Below are 12,605 nucleotides of genomic sequence, written 5' to 3'. Positions count from 1 at the left end.
TCATAGTTATATTCAGCAAAGGATAGTCTGCCGTTTGTTTGCTTAAAAGTGATTATTCTAGTATATTAAGAAACAATGAAGTATTTAGCTGCTTACTTATTATTAGTCCAAGGTGGTAACGCTGCCCCAGCTGCCGCTGATGTCGCTGCTTTATTAGAAGCTGCCGGTATTGAATCTGAAGAATCCAGAATCTCTGCCTTATTATCTGAATTAGAAGGTAAGAACATCAACGACTTAATTGCTGAAGGTAACACCAAGTTAGCTTCCGTCCCATCTGGTGGTGCTGCTGTTGCCTCTTCTGGTGCCGCTGCTGCCGGTGGTGCTGCTGCTGAAGAAGCCGCTGAAGAAGCTGCTGAAGAAGCCAAGGAAGAATCTGATGACGACATGGGTTTCGGTTTATTCGATTAGAGGAATAACTTACTTGAATAGAGATTACCATATATTGTTACAATAGTGGGGGTTAAAATTTGTACGTTACTAATTAATAAACAATCAAAATAATAATAATAATAATAATAACAAGAATAACTTGAGCTAACTTGATGAGTTGATATCCATCACCACTTGTCTCAACTCAGGGCCAGTAATACCAGTGGTAGTAACTTTGTAAGATAACTTTTCTGTTAATACGCGAAACTTATTAACCTCTGCGATGACATTATCTGGATTCGTATTCGCACTGGTGGTAATTAAGTTCGTTTGTATGCCATTAATATCATAATCACCTTCCCCTTCTTCATCACTATCATAAACTTGATCATTGCCATGAGTATCGGCTTTCAATTTGGATATTCCCAAGGATCCTTGAATATTATTTTTCAACCCCTTCAAATAATTCGATCTATCATATTTGTATCTAATTGATTCATATAGTTTTAACAAATTGGCTCTTAAGTCATGGTACCTTTCCACCAAATTTTCGTCTCGGTTCTCGGCCTGTTGGACTTTTTGAATCACTTCCCGTCTATGTTGAGCAATCTGCTTTCGTTGAGATGGCTTCTTCTCTACTATGTCTTGGTCATCCTGAATTAGTATATTTTCATCTGAAGCTTCGTCACTTTCTTCTTCCAGATCTGGTTCCTCTTCAGCGGTATTACGAACTAGAATGTATTGTGATTCTGGTAGCTCCTTAATCAAGTCACCCAACTCCATGAGCTTCAGTAGTTGTGTTTTATTTGACAAATGCTCAAAATCCGGTATTAATATTGGTTTCAAGACATAGTGGATCTTGGTCAATTGTTCATTGACGATTTCTAGGTTATTTTGCTCCAATTTTAGTACCTGTTGGACTATTTGGTTTACTATCTGGGCTCGAAATATCACTTGGTTCCGATTTCGTATCTTGGTATTAAGCTTGACTAGCACCTTCTTGAGTTGGGCTTCTGTTATGACTTTGTCTGCATTCTCGTCTTGCTGTTGTAGTATTTGTTTTAATGAGTCGGTAAGTCTAAGTGGTTGATTAAGTATCTTCACTTGCTCGTCTATAAATCTTTTAGTGTATAAATAGGAATGATTCATGTGTGTGTTGTTAAAAATAGGTATCGATCTGGAGCAGATTTAGTTGAAGGCGCGTGTTTGTTTACATAGATCTGATTGAGGGTCGTGCGCGGTGACGAAGGAATGTTCAATTTTTTTTTGCAACCAATATCTGTGAACAGCTGATTCTCAGCAATTCAATCTGCACCGACGATATGAGGAGGTAGATATCCCTTCTGTGGTTATCAAATATGTCTTAATACATCAACATAATTCTTTTGATTATTGTAATAATGTTGTTCTTATCTTCTTGCTGATGTTTCCAAATAGGCAACCGCAATTTCCGTAGAAAAACCACGAATTCCATGATAAAATATACCTGTTCACTTAATTATAAACTTCCTGAAAGCTTAGACTTCCATCTCTATTGGTATCATCTCAATATCACCAAATCAACTGGCTGTTGAACCCAATTGTTGTCTTGGTTCGCTCCAAGCTTATTGTGTACGTGACAACCCCTCCTTTGGTTGCCATTGTCAAAAAAAAAAATCAAAATTGGTCAGCCATTGTTGTTGGTTTATTCCTAACCACAGGAATGTCCATTACTTCGACTTAATAATTCAGAATCTAATAGTTTTACATGGAGGAGAGCAACTCAAGCATACAGAGCACTTCCAGCAAGTCATCCTCCAAAAAGACAAACTTCCAGTTTACTTATGATGCCGATAATTACTTACTAGATTTAATCTACAGAAACAGAGAAGATATATTTACCAGGGGAAATAAACTTAGAACATGGAAACACATATTGACTCAGTTCAATTCTAGGTTTGATTCTGGGATTGTCCAGACTCGTACTATAAGCCATAGGTTTCAAAATCTAATTGCAAACCTTGAGAAAAAGCTTATACATGTCCCTCTGATGCTTGAACCTGGATTGTTGAACGAAAATGAAACAATTTTGATGGAGATAGTCGAGCTCATGATCAAGACTAACTCAGGTATTAGTTTCACTTTGGCTGATCTAGTTAAGAAGGTGTATAGACCGACAGAATCTCATAGCCACGATAGTGGAACAAACTCAGAGGTTAGGATAAGTCCAACACCCAACCCCAGAGCAGCACCGACCCCAGTTCCAACAACAATTCATCAAAACCACTTTAATACAATAAATGGATATGAAGAGCAACTTCGTTTGGCAGAAACTGCAAATAATTATGTTCAACTTAAGAGTCAAAAACCATTGCAACAACAGCATAATAATGCCCAAATCCCAGATCAACCAATGCTTATACGTGGGAAATCACACGAGTTTCACGGATGTAGAGATCAGTATATACCCGACCCTTCCATCCGTCCCCCTGAACATAATCACAACAACATACAAGTTTTGGAATCTTCGTCACTGTACAAAGACAGATCGAGCTCTAACGGACTGATTGAACGAAACATGTATTATTCAACACACCGGGAGGAACCCCATGTACAACACAGTAGCAGCACAGGAAGAAACCCCGATCCTCGTTCAATGATGTCCCACGACCAGGAAATTTTCAGCAAGTTTCTTTTGTTGAGAAACGAATACAATGCACAAATGAATAACATTAAGCTTGAAATTCGTCAATTAAGAAACGAGATTGATTTCAAAGTGAAGAAGATCGAAGATTCAATTGCAGTTTCTAATGATAGTATGGATGAGAAACTAGCTAATTTTTATGAGCTACTTATGGCTAAGCGGGATTGGAACCATAGGATTGACCGCATGTCAGAACCCAACGAGAATAGAAATATAGAGCAAAACTTCGGAGCAACCAGCTCTTGAAGTCTACAGGTATTTATAGAGATAACCAGCCTTTCTAATACCTCTTAGGCTGGTTTAATAAATGTGGTTTATAGAGTTTATCAGTCTCACGTGATGCGGGTGTTCCGGGGGGTATGTTTTTCAAAAAAAAAGTCTTATCGTCAGTTAATTGTTTCCTAATAAAATGTTACCCACAACACACTAGGACGCAACCCACATCATGCTCGAAGAGTATTCCGTTGCAGATGTACTACTAAGTGTAAATAAACGATTCCTTGAAGATGGAGGTCAAGAGGATGGACGATATAGACCTCCTTCCACTAGGGTTGCACGATATCAAATAATAATTGCATCCACATTGGGGCTATTTGCCCTAATGGTATTCTCCCTACTACGAATCAAGTACCCCAAGATATATGTGGCGAACCTCAATCATACAAACTTCAACTATTTGCATTCCAGTTCCAGACGACACCTACCTAAGATACCAGCAAAGTCATTATTTGGATGGATACCCATTGTATATAAAATCAATGAACTGCAAGTGCTAGAACACGCTGGATTAGATGCAGTAGTGTTTCTAGGGTTCTTCAAAATGTGTATCAAGATCTTAACTGTGTGTTTAATATTTGCCATTGTGGTGATATCTCCCATCAGATATAAATTCACGGGCAGATTAGACCAAGATTATCCTGATGACGATGACGATAATAATGGAACAACAATAAAAATGATAAAAAGAATAATCCTTTTAGGCACTGAGATTCCCACCGAAGGAGAGGGCGCGACCTACAAGGCATATCTTTGGACCTATACCATTTTCACCTACGTTTTCACACTAGTCACGGCTTATTTCCTATTCAGCCAAACTAACAAGATTATCAATATGAGACAAAAGTATTTGGGTGGTCAAAATTCAATTACTGATAGAACAGTAAAAGTTTCAGGAATACCGGCATTCCTAAGAGATGAAGTGACATTAACGAGACATATAGAAGGACTCGGAATTGGAGAGATAGATTCAGTATTAATCGTCAGGGAATGGCAGAATTTAAATAAGCTATGCAAATTGCGAAATAGGGTATTGAGAAAATTAGAACAATATTGGATTGAATATTTTCATCAAAATGGAATAATGAATAAAAGTCAAATACTTTCAGCAAGCTTTCAGCCCCAACCTACTGCTACATTGGGATTAGAGAATGGGTATCGTGATGAAGAAGGAGGGGAAGATGCAACACCAACCAGTTCAAATGAAGAAGATAGACAATCTCAGGCGAGTACATTGATGGATCAAATATCGGAGATTATTGAAGATGCAAACCATCCCTCTTTGGGGTTAGTAGACGAGGCAGTTTCGAGACCAAAAATCAACAAGGGTTTATTTGGAATATTTGGAGCTAAAGTAGATGCCATAAATTACTATGCCGAACAGTTAGAAGTTATAGATAAAGAAATTGTCCGAGCAAGAACGAGAGAGTATCCTGCAACTTCTACGGCATTCTTGACCATGAAGTCAGTTGCTCAAGCACAAATGTTAGCGCAGGCGGTGTTGGATCCTAAAGTCAATCACTTGATTACTAGTCTTGCTCCAGCTCCTCATGATATCAGATGGGATAATCTATGTTTGACAAGAAAAGAAAGAAATACTAGAATATTTACTGTTACTATGGCGATAGGTCTTGTGAGTATTCTAATGATTTACCCAGTTAGATTCTTGGCCAGTTTTTTAAACATCAAGAGTATTTCTAAAATTTGGCCATCTTTAGGAAACGCACTAAGAAAAAGCAAATGGGCTACTACATTGATTACCGGTTTATTACCTACTTATGTATTCACGATATTTAACATCATTATTCCATTCTTTTACGTTTGGATTTCCGGCAAACAAGGATTCACTTCTCATAGTGATGAAGAATTAGCTTCAGTGGCCAAGAACTTCTTTTACATCTTTGTCAATTTATTCTTGGTGTTTACCACTTTTGGTACTGCTTCATTGAGTGACACCACTAAGATCGCCTATGAGTTGGCACAATCATTGCGAGACTTGTCATTGTTTTACGTTGACTTTATAATTCTTCAAGGATTGGGTATATTCCCATTCAAGTTGCTTTTACTTGGTAACTTGATTAGATTTCCTATAGAGTCACTATTTTGGTGCAAAACTCCTCGAGATTATTTGGCATTGTACAAACCACCAGTATTCAATTTTGGGTTACAATTGCCACAACCGATTTTGATCTTCATCATCACATTAGTTTATTCCGTCATGTCGTCAAAAATCTTGTCTGCAGGGTTGATATACTTTATAATTGGTTATTTTGTCAGTAAGTACCAACTATTGTATGCATGTGTCCATCCACCGCATTCAACGGGAAAAGTATGGCCATTGGCATTCAGGAGGATCATTTTAGGGTTACTTATATTTCAATTGACTATGGCAGGAGCCTTGGCATTGCAAGAAGCATTTACATGTGCCACATTCTTGGCTCCATTGCCTATTTTGACATTGTATTTCCTTTGGAATTTCCAGTACCAATATATCCCATTATCGATGTTTATTGCATTGAGAGCTATTGAAAATCAGGAAGTGTCCCCTGATAATGATCTTGAAAATAATGGCGGTGATAATAATAATAAAACGTTGGATGAAAGACGAGAACTTAATACCAAGTATGAATATCCTAATTTGGTACGAGATTTGGATGGTCCTTTGATTGCCATTGATGGACAAGATGTATTGACGATTAATAAGGACGGGCAAACTGTTCGTAAATTCCAAGATTTCAGCGAGTGGTATAGCTAGAACTAGATTAATACACGTATAGTAGTTTGATAATTCTTTAATGATGTAGTATCCTAATGTTGAATTCTTCTCCAAGTAGTAATAAATAGTCGGTGTCTGTTAAATAATGTGCCACAAACGAATGAATTAACTTTGATCCGCATAATTCGGATAGTATAGCGATTGCCAATACGAACGTAATTGTGGTGTATTTGTAGCTCGTAACAACATGAATTGCTTCTATCAAATTGACAAAACAAATCACATCAAACCAGGGACGAGAAATGAATGTTTGATCATAGGGCCAAATAAGCATCAATATTGGAAATAGCTTGATTGAATTAGCCATCATGACAGCAATGATCAACACTGTATTGGAATATCCAAACTGAAGATTTTTCGGCACGTTTGTGTTAATGTTTGTGCTGCCCCACCCACAGACCCAACGAAACAAACTAAGAATGACGATATTGAAAATCAACTTTTCCACTAGCAGCTTGGATATAAAATAAACGTACTGGATCAACACTGGCTGTTCTAGTATCGCTGTTATTGCCATCAGATGATCTGGTTTCTTTTCTTCTTTGGCCCACATCAAGTACACCTCAAACAAAACAATAACAAACATAACCTTCATCAATTGTTTGTACTTGTTAAAAATTCCAACCATTCTGCCATTGAAACGTTGCTTCAGTTGTTTGAGCAACTCAATTTCGGTCAAATTGAACGCTAGGTGGCGGTATGCTTGTTTCTTCAACAAGAGTATGTCCAAGAACAAAATCACCAGGTCATATTCGATGTATTTGTCAGCAATCTGTCCACAGTAGGGACACACGGTCAACTTAATGTATTCACTCTTGTAACGGGAGAACAAGCATTTTATATCTGGATTTCCACATTCTATGCAAATCATGGTTATAGTTAACACGTAAAATTTATTCATTAAAAAAAAATCTAATTATACAAAACTAAAATTTAATTACACAATTGTGCTGGGGGTGGAGCATCAGGTATTCTACCCAAACTAAATTGTGGTGATCGGAATGCCTCAATCACAGAAGGATCAAGATCTTCTAACTCTTCAGTGGAAAGATCTGAACTAGGTATAGTGGAAGCTGTGGTTGCTGATCCAAATGGATTCTGGACAGTGCTGCCAAATACATTGGCAGAACTTTGTACCGATGCCGATTGTGCTGATTGTCCAAACGGTGAATTGGATGCTCCTATTGTAGATGTGTTTCCAAATCCAGAATTTTGAGTTATAGTTCCAAATGGAGATGATGATGAGCCAAATACAGATGTAGTTGTAGGTTTAATAGTTCCGATTGGCAGTCCACCCAGTTGTGCTGAACCAAATGGAGAGGCATTTTCTGGTTTTGATTGGTTTGTAGATCCAAAAGCAGATGTCGGCTGAGTTATAGATGATCCAAATGCAGATGTTGTTTGATTTGCAGACAATGTGCCAAAAGGAGATGCTTGGTTAGTTGATCCAAAAGCCAGAGGCGGGTTTGATCCAAATGCAGACGTGTTTGTTGTTGTTGCTGCTGTTGTTGATTTTGGAGCAAATGGATTAGCAGCGGTACTTGTACCAAATGTCGAGGTTCCTTGGCCAATACTACCAAAAGGTGATGATTTATTGTCTGATTGTGATGCAAATGCCGAAAATGCCAGTGGCTTGGAAGAACTCAGTAAACTAGAAGATCCAAACCCCAGTGTAGTACTTGTTCCAAATCCAGCAGATGCTGGTTTGCTCATGGAAGCACCACCAAATCCGGAATTGGCAAATGGTGAACTATTAGATGTATTGCCAAATGATGAACTACCAAAACCAGTACTGCCAAATCCAGATGCTCCTGCATTTCCACCACCAAAGCTAGAAGTTCCAAATCCTGACGATGAAGCAGCTGGCTTAGAAAGCCCGGCACTGCCAAAACCAGGATTTCCAAATTGAGATTGCCCACTTGATTGAGCTGCTCCAAACCCAGGTGCTCCAAATCCAGAACTTGTTGTTGAAGACTGGGCAAATGGATTACTTGCTTGTGATCCAAACCCCCCTCCCGTACTCAGTTTGCCAAAGCTCAGTGTTCCGAAAGCATTACCTCCTTGGTTTCCAAACATTTCTGTCTATAATTTACTAGGGTTGATTCAGTTGTTGCTGTGGTGTTGCTTACTTTTCACATTTGATGTCTTGTCCTGCATACTAAATTTCAGTTTTCATTTCTCGCGCTACCACATCTAAAATCGTTGGCAAAAACTTCGATTTACACTGATAAAGGAATACGTTGGTATTTGACATGATGTTTCTATAATATATATATATATAAAGCTAATACTTGATCTCATCTCATTAACTTTTGACATTCGTTGGTTATGACACGAATGTTTTCATTACTTTTAGCAAACGCCTTTTTATAAACTTCCTTCACTTGAGCAAATACTTCAGCTTTGATTTTAGTGCCATTGACAATATCTTGAAGTGATTTTTCAAGCTCTCTTCTCAAGAACGGTTTAGAAAGTGATATATTCTCAAATTCCAACTTATCAAATCCTTCAATTAGACCCATACCTAATTTCGAGGGCACAATATACTCATTCTTACCTACTTTCTGTTTGGCTATGTATCTACGAGTCAATATCTTTTCAATATGTTCAGCAATAGTGGCGTCAGTGCCAATTCCATTGGCATCCATAAGGGCAATTAGTTCTGATTCGGTCATATGGTTAGGTGGAGCAGTCTTTCCTTCTTTCATTTTACCACTGGAAATCTTGATTTGTTCTCCTTCAGTGAAACTAGGCAATTGTTTACTACTTTCCCATTTCTTGTATATGAATACATCCAAGTAGTTTCTTTCCAACACCATTAGTCCACTAGCAGTGAACAATTCATCTCCCCATTTTAGGGTAGCCGTAGTCAGCATACCCACAGCATCCTTTGAACAACAGGCAAGGAAGCGTCGTACCACATATTCATAAACTTTCCTTTGATCTTGATTATCAAGAGCAGCCAAATTGACGTAATTTACAGGGTGGATGGCTGGATGCGCTTTATCATCATGAGACCCATTTCTAGGCATTTGATGACCAGACGAAAGTAGATCATTAGCATATGATCCCCAACGAGAATCTTGCTTTTGCTTTTCAAAAATTCCTCGGAAATCCATGGTTGGGGGATACTTATCAGTTTCAGTTCTAGGATACGAGATGTACCCATTATTATACAACTTTTCAGCCGCATCTAATGCTCGTTTTGCCGACATTTTGAAGTATCTTGAACAATCCTTTTGTAGTTCAACTGTGGTCAATGGAAGTGGACGCCAGTTTGTTGTTGGTTTCGATTCAAGTTTGACAATTGTACCGAAATCATGTTTCAAACATCTTTCATATAGACAAAGCACATATAGTCTATCAAAGAAGTGACCCTTTGTCCAGTTGAACCCAGATTTTGTTCCATCTTTCATAACTTCGACATCAATAAACCAAAAGGCTTCCGGAACAAACGACTTGACTCTTTTATATCTATCAACAATGAACCCTAGCGTGGGAAATTGACACGTACCATAAGACGCCACTTCCTTGGATTCAATCAAATTATGCTGCCGCAAGCTTTCAGTTAATAATCTTGTAAAACTAGTTCCTACTCGGAAATCAACTTCCATTCGACAAGCCACGGCAGCCACTGACTTCATATCTAATCGGATTGGGTTATTGGCTGCACGTATAATATGATTTCTTTCCAAGTGGGAGAACTTCCCTCTCCATATATCAGCAATTTGAATTCGTCTATTACCTTTATTTGCTGCTTTGAATATTTCAAATCCAATATACTCTCCCTCTCGATCACAATCTGTCCATATCATCAACTTATTCGCGGTGGCTGCCTCTTTAGATATATTGTCAAATACATCCTGTTTATCCACTAATTCCACCAAATCGCAATCGAACAATTTGCCGTGACTGCACATCCCCCATCGGTTCTCTGGTTTGGTTTCTAGTCTGATGATGTGACCAACCACAGAAGTCATGGTGACTTCACAATTTCCGGCTTCGGCGAAATTGAACAGGAAATCATAATTCTTGATATATTTCAGATTAGATTCTCGCATATTGACATTCCCGCCTCCAAGTATGTTGGCTACTGCTCTAGCTATGGATGGTTTCTCAGCGACACATAGCACTCTCATGGTGTGTGTGTGTGTGTGTGTATACTAATACGTACCACTAGTATGATCTAGTTGCCATATTTTTTTTCGCGTTATATATACCAACGCGTTTTTATACTACACAATTGATAAGTGGACTCTGCATTCAGCACTGGATTAATTTAGACGAATCACGGTTTCGTTACTGAGGAGATGGTTCTTACAGGGGCGTGTTGATCACACCTTGCAATGTATACACATTGTCATTTACCATGCTACCAAGAGAGAGAGAGAGAGGATTGCCACTGGCAAATTGCGGTAGGTCTTAAGAATGTGGCTAGATCGTCTACCAATTGCTACTGGTTGTCCATATGATACATGTATAGTGTAAAGATAGCAAACCCCCTGGTAACCAGGTGATGATGTGTCAGAGATGGCGGCGTTGTTTGGTAGCGACAAGGTTCATGACCTGGCGCTACACGCAAAGCAAAAAAACAAATGGCAACTGATAAGACATTCCACAATAACAACCCCATACATAAACGATAACCCAACCAATGTCAGCTTCAAATGATTTTGAGTCCATTAATCTAGGGTTAAGTTCACATCTAGCTACCAGAGTAGCTACGTTGCATTCAGTTCCCGATTCTACTTCTGGAGATGAAGATGACGACGATGACGATTTGGACCCAGAAGAATTCATTTCCCCAGAAAGAACCGATACAAATGTTATTGATGGGATCACTAATTTAACAAGCACTATAAACTTAAAGGATCAATTGCAGGACCTGGTTCCCAAATTCACAATGTCAAACTCGTACGATACGATACGCACGGGTGACTTTCTATCTCAAGATAGTCTAATTGGAAACTCAGTCGTCTTTCCTAAAGAGTACATCCCCAAAAAATTAGCTTCTAATGACGATGAAACTCCATTAGAGTTTATTTCCAGTAGGGTCAAACTATTAACTCAGGAATTAAGGGATAACGCACGAAAGCACGAATCCTTCTTAAATTCAGGCAATCCTAATTTATATCGTATTCGAAGCATGATTGCACAAAATTATGATCAGTTATCAGACGGCTATTACTCTTTGAATGAGCTATATTCCAAAGATTTGTCATATACTGAGACTTTGCAATCTACATTCAAGAAGTGGGATTCAAGACGAACGAAAGTTTTAGGTAAGATTAGTGAAATAAAGAGTGAAAAGAGTAAATATGGCTCAAAGTTGGTTAATTTATTGCATAGATCGGAAGAAATAGACACAGAAGTTTATGCTTTAGAAGAGAAGTTGAAGGAACTAAAGTCAAAGAAAGAAGTTATAAACAAGGAAATCCAAGATACAAGTAGTGTGTTGGAAAGTAAAACAGCAAAATATGTTGATATGTTTAAATCAATGGAGGATGAAGGGAGAAATGCAATTGTTGGATTCTTACAATCTCATGGTATACCCGACAGTGAAATCCACTTGCTTGTCAAATCTGCACCCGTTGACGTGACATTTCAATCTAACTACCAAGACCAGAGAATAAGAGTCAGTGAAGTAATACCGAAAAAAAATCCAGGGAATTCTATGAGCAAAGGAGTGCAGCTGATTACACATAATCCAAAGTCATCAAGTAGTTTAGGAATCCAAGCATATGTTCCTCCAGAATCTCCAGCCAACCTAGGTATACAACCATTTGTTCCCAATGACGATCCAGTGGTTATTCCTCAAGATACCAGGGAAATGAATTATGGTCATGGTCCCACACCATATGAAAAGGGATACGCTAAAGGAGCACAAAATTCCGTGGCTGTGAAAAAGCAAATCAAAAAGGCCATGAATGCATTATTTGAATCATTACCAGAAAAGAAAGCCGCCAAACCTCAAACAAAAACTCCTAGCGTTGATGATTTGTCAAATACAATAACCAATAAACTCATACTAGATCCTATACTGAAGTTCTTGGACCATAAAGTTGAAGCATTAAGTGATTTGATATTACAACTGTCCAAGAAAGCTGCTCTTTTCCACGAGTTTGGAACCATATGGAAGAACGCAACTAAAGTGTTGAATCTACTGGAAGGAAAATTACTGAACACATTGAATGAATCTACCCCTGACGCCAATGTTAACCCCGTAGTGGAGATATTAACATCAACTTTAGCCCAGATGAAACAATGCTTGGAAAGTACACGGTCGGTGAGTGTGGATAATAAAGATAATTTGGCGCAACGGGATATTTTAGAGAATATAGTGTTGATAGAGATTCATGGGATAATAGAAGGGATCAAACTAGTCAGTCGAGGCACCGAGTACAATGATTTATTAACTGAGTATGAAAATCTTGAAACTCGTGGTGCATCGTCATCACTAGTTAAAGAGAAGGATAAGCTTAATTGAAATAAATATAATTT

The 12,605-nt window shown here is 38.3% G+C and overlaps 8 protein-coding genes across 8 annotated transcripts; 4 read left to right on the top strand and 4 right to left on the bottom strand. All coding sequences in view use genetic code 12, as the record gives it.

The window, feature by feature from the left end:
• Positions 1 to 2: 2 nt before the first annotated feature.
• On the bottom strand, positions 3 to 1,540 carry SPAPADRAFT_62211 (uncharacterized protein; the record flags this gene model as incomplete). Its single annotated transcript, XM_007376314.1, has 1 exon — positions 3 to 1,540. One exon carries the CDS (start codon positions 1,516 to 1,518, stop codon positions 535 to 537), a length of 984 nt encoding a protein of 327 aa, XP_007376376.1.
• On the top strand, positions 76 to 408 carry RPP2B (ribosomal protein P2; the record flags this gene model as incomplete). The annotated part of the gene is made up of 1 exon (XM_007376315.1): positions 76 to 408. The coding sequence occupies one exon, from the start codon at positions 76 to 78 to the stop codon at positions 406 to 408; it is 333 nt and encodes a 110-aa protein (XP_007376377.1).
• Positions 1,541 to 2,116: 576 nt separating the features above from the next.
• On the top strand, positions 2,117 to 3,298 carry SPAPADRAFT_51591 (uncharacterized protein; the record flags this gene model as incomplete). The annotated part of the gene is made up of 1 exon (XM_007376313.1): positions 2,117 to 3,298. The coding sequence occupies one exon, from the start codon at positions 2,117 to 2,119 to the stop codon at positions 3,296 to 3,298; it is 1,182 nt and encodes a 393-aa protein (XP_007376375.1).
• Positions 3,299 to 3,497: 199 nt separating this feature from the next.
• On the top strand, positions 3,498 to 9,046 carry SPAPADRAFT_72374 (uncharacterized protein; the record flags this gene model as incomplete). Its single annotated transcript, XM_007376310.1, has 2 exons — positions 3,498 to 3,536; positions 3,573 to 9,046. 2 exons carry the CDS (start codon positions 3,498 to 3,500, stop codon positions 6,081 to 6,083), a joined length of 2,550 nt encoding a protein of 849 aa, XP_007376372.1.
• Positions 6,121 to 6,975, bottom strand: ARV1 (sterol homeostasis protein; the record flags this gene model as incomplete). Its single annotated transcript, XM_007376312.1, has 1 exon — positions 6,121 to 6,975. One exon carries the CDS (start codon positions 6,973 to 6,975, stop codon positions 6,121 to 6,123), a length of 855 nt encoding a protein of 284 aa, XP_007376374.1.
• Positions 7,038 to 7,817, bottom strand: SPAPADRAFT_62210 (FG-nucleoporin; the record flags this gene model as incomplete). The annotated part of the gene is made up of 1 exon (XM_007376311.1): positions 7,038 to 7,817. The coding sequence occupies one exon, from the start codon at positions 7,815 to 7,817 to the stop codon at positions 7,038 to 7,040; it is 780 nt and encodes a 259-aa protein (XP_007376373.1).
• On the bottom strand, positions 8,402 to 10,243 carry SPAPADRAFT_139893 (DNA topoisomerase 3; the record flags this gene model as incomplete). Its single annotated transcript, XM_007376309.1, has 1 exon — positions 8,402 to 10,243. The coding sequence occupies one exon, from the start codon at positions 10,241 to 10,243 to the stop codon at positions 8,402 to 8,404; it is 1,842 nt and encodes a 613-aa protein (XP_007376371.1).
• Positions 10,244 to 10,758: 515 nt separating this feature from the next.
• SPAPADRAFT_140868 (uncharacterized protein) lies at positions 10,759 to 12,591 on the top strand (the record flags this gene model as incomplete). Its single annotated transcript, XM_007376308.1, has 2 exons — positions 10,759 to 11,875; positions 11,909 to 12,591. 2 exons carry the CDS (start codon positions 10,759 to 10,761, stop codon positions 12,589 to 12,591), a joined length of 1,800 nt encoding a protein of 599 aa, XP_007376370.1.
• Between the last annotated feature and the right edge of the window lie 14 nt (positions 12,592 to 12,605).

This window comes from Spathaspora passalidarum (assembly GCF_000223485.1).
Source record: "Spathaspora passalidarum NRRL Y-27907 unplaced genomic scaffold SPAPAscaffold_5, whole genome shotgun sequence".
NCBI lineage: Eukaryota > Fungi > Ascomycota > Pichiomycetes > Serinales > Debaryomycetaceae > Spathaspora > Spathaspora passalidarum.
Note: the sequence above shows the minus strand (reverse complement) of the source record. Positions and strands in the feature narration are given on the sequence as shown.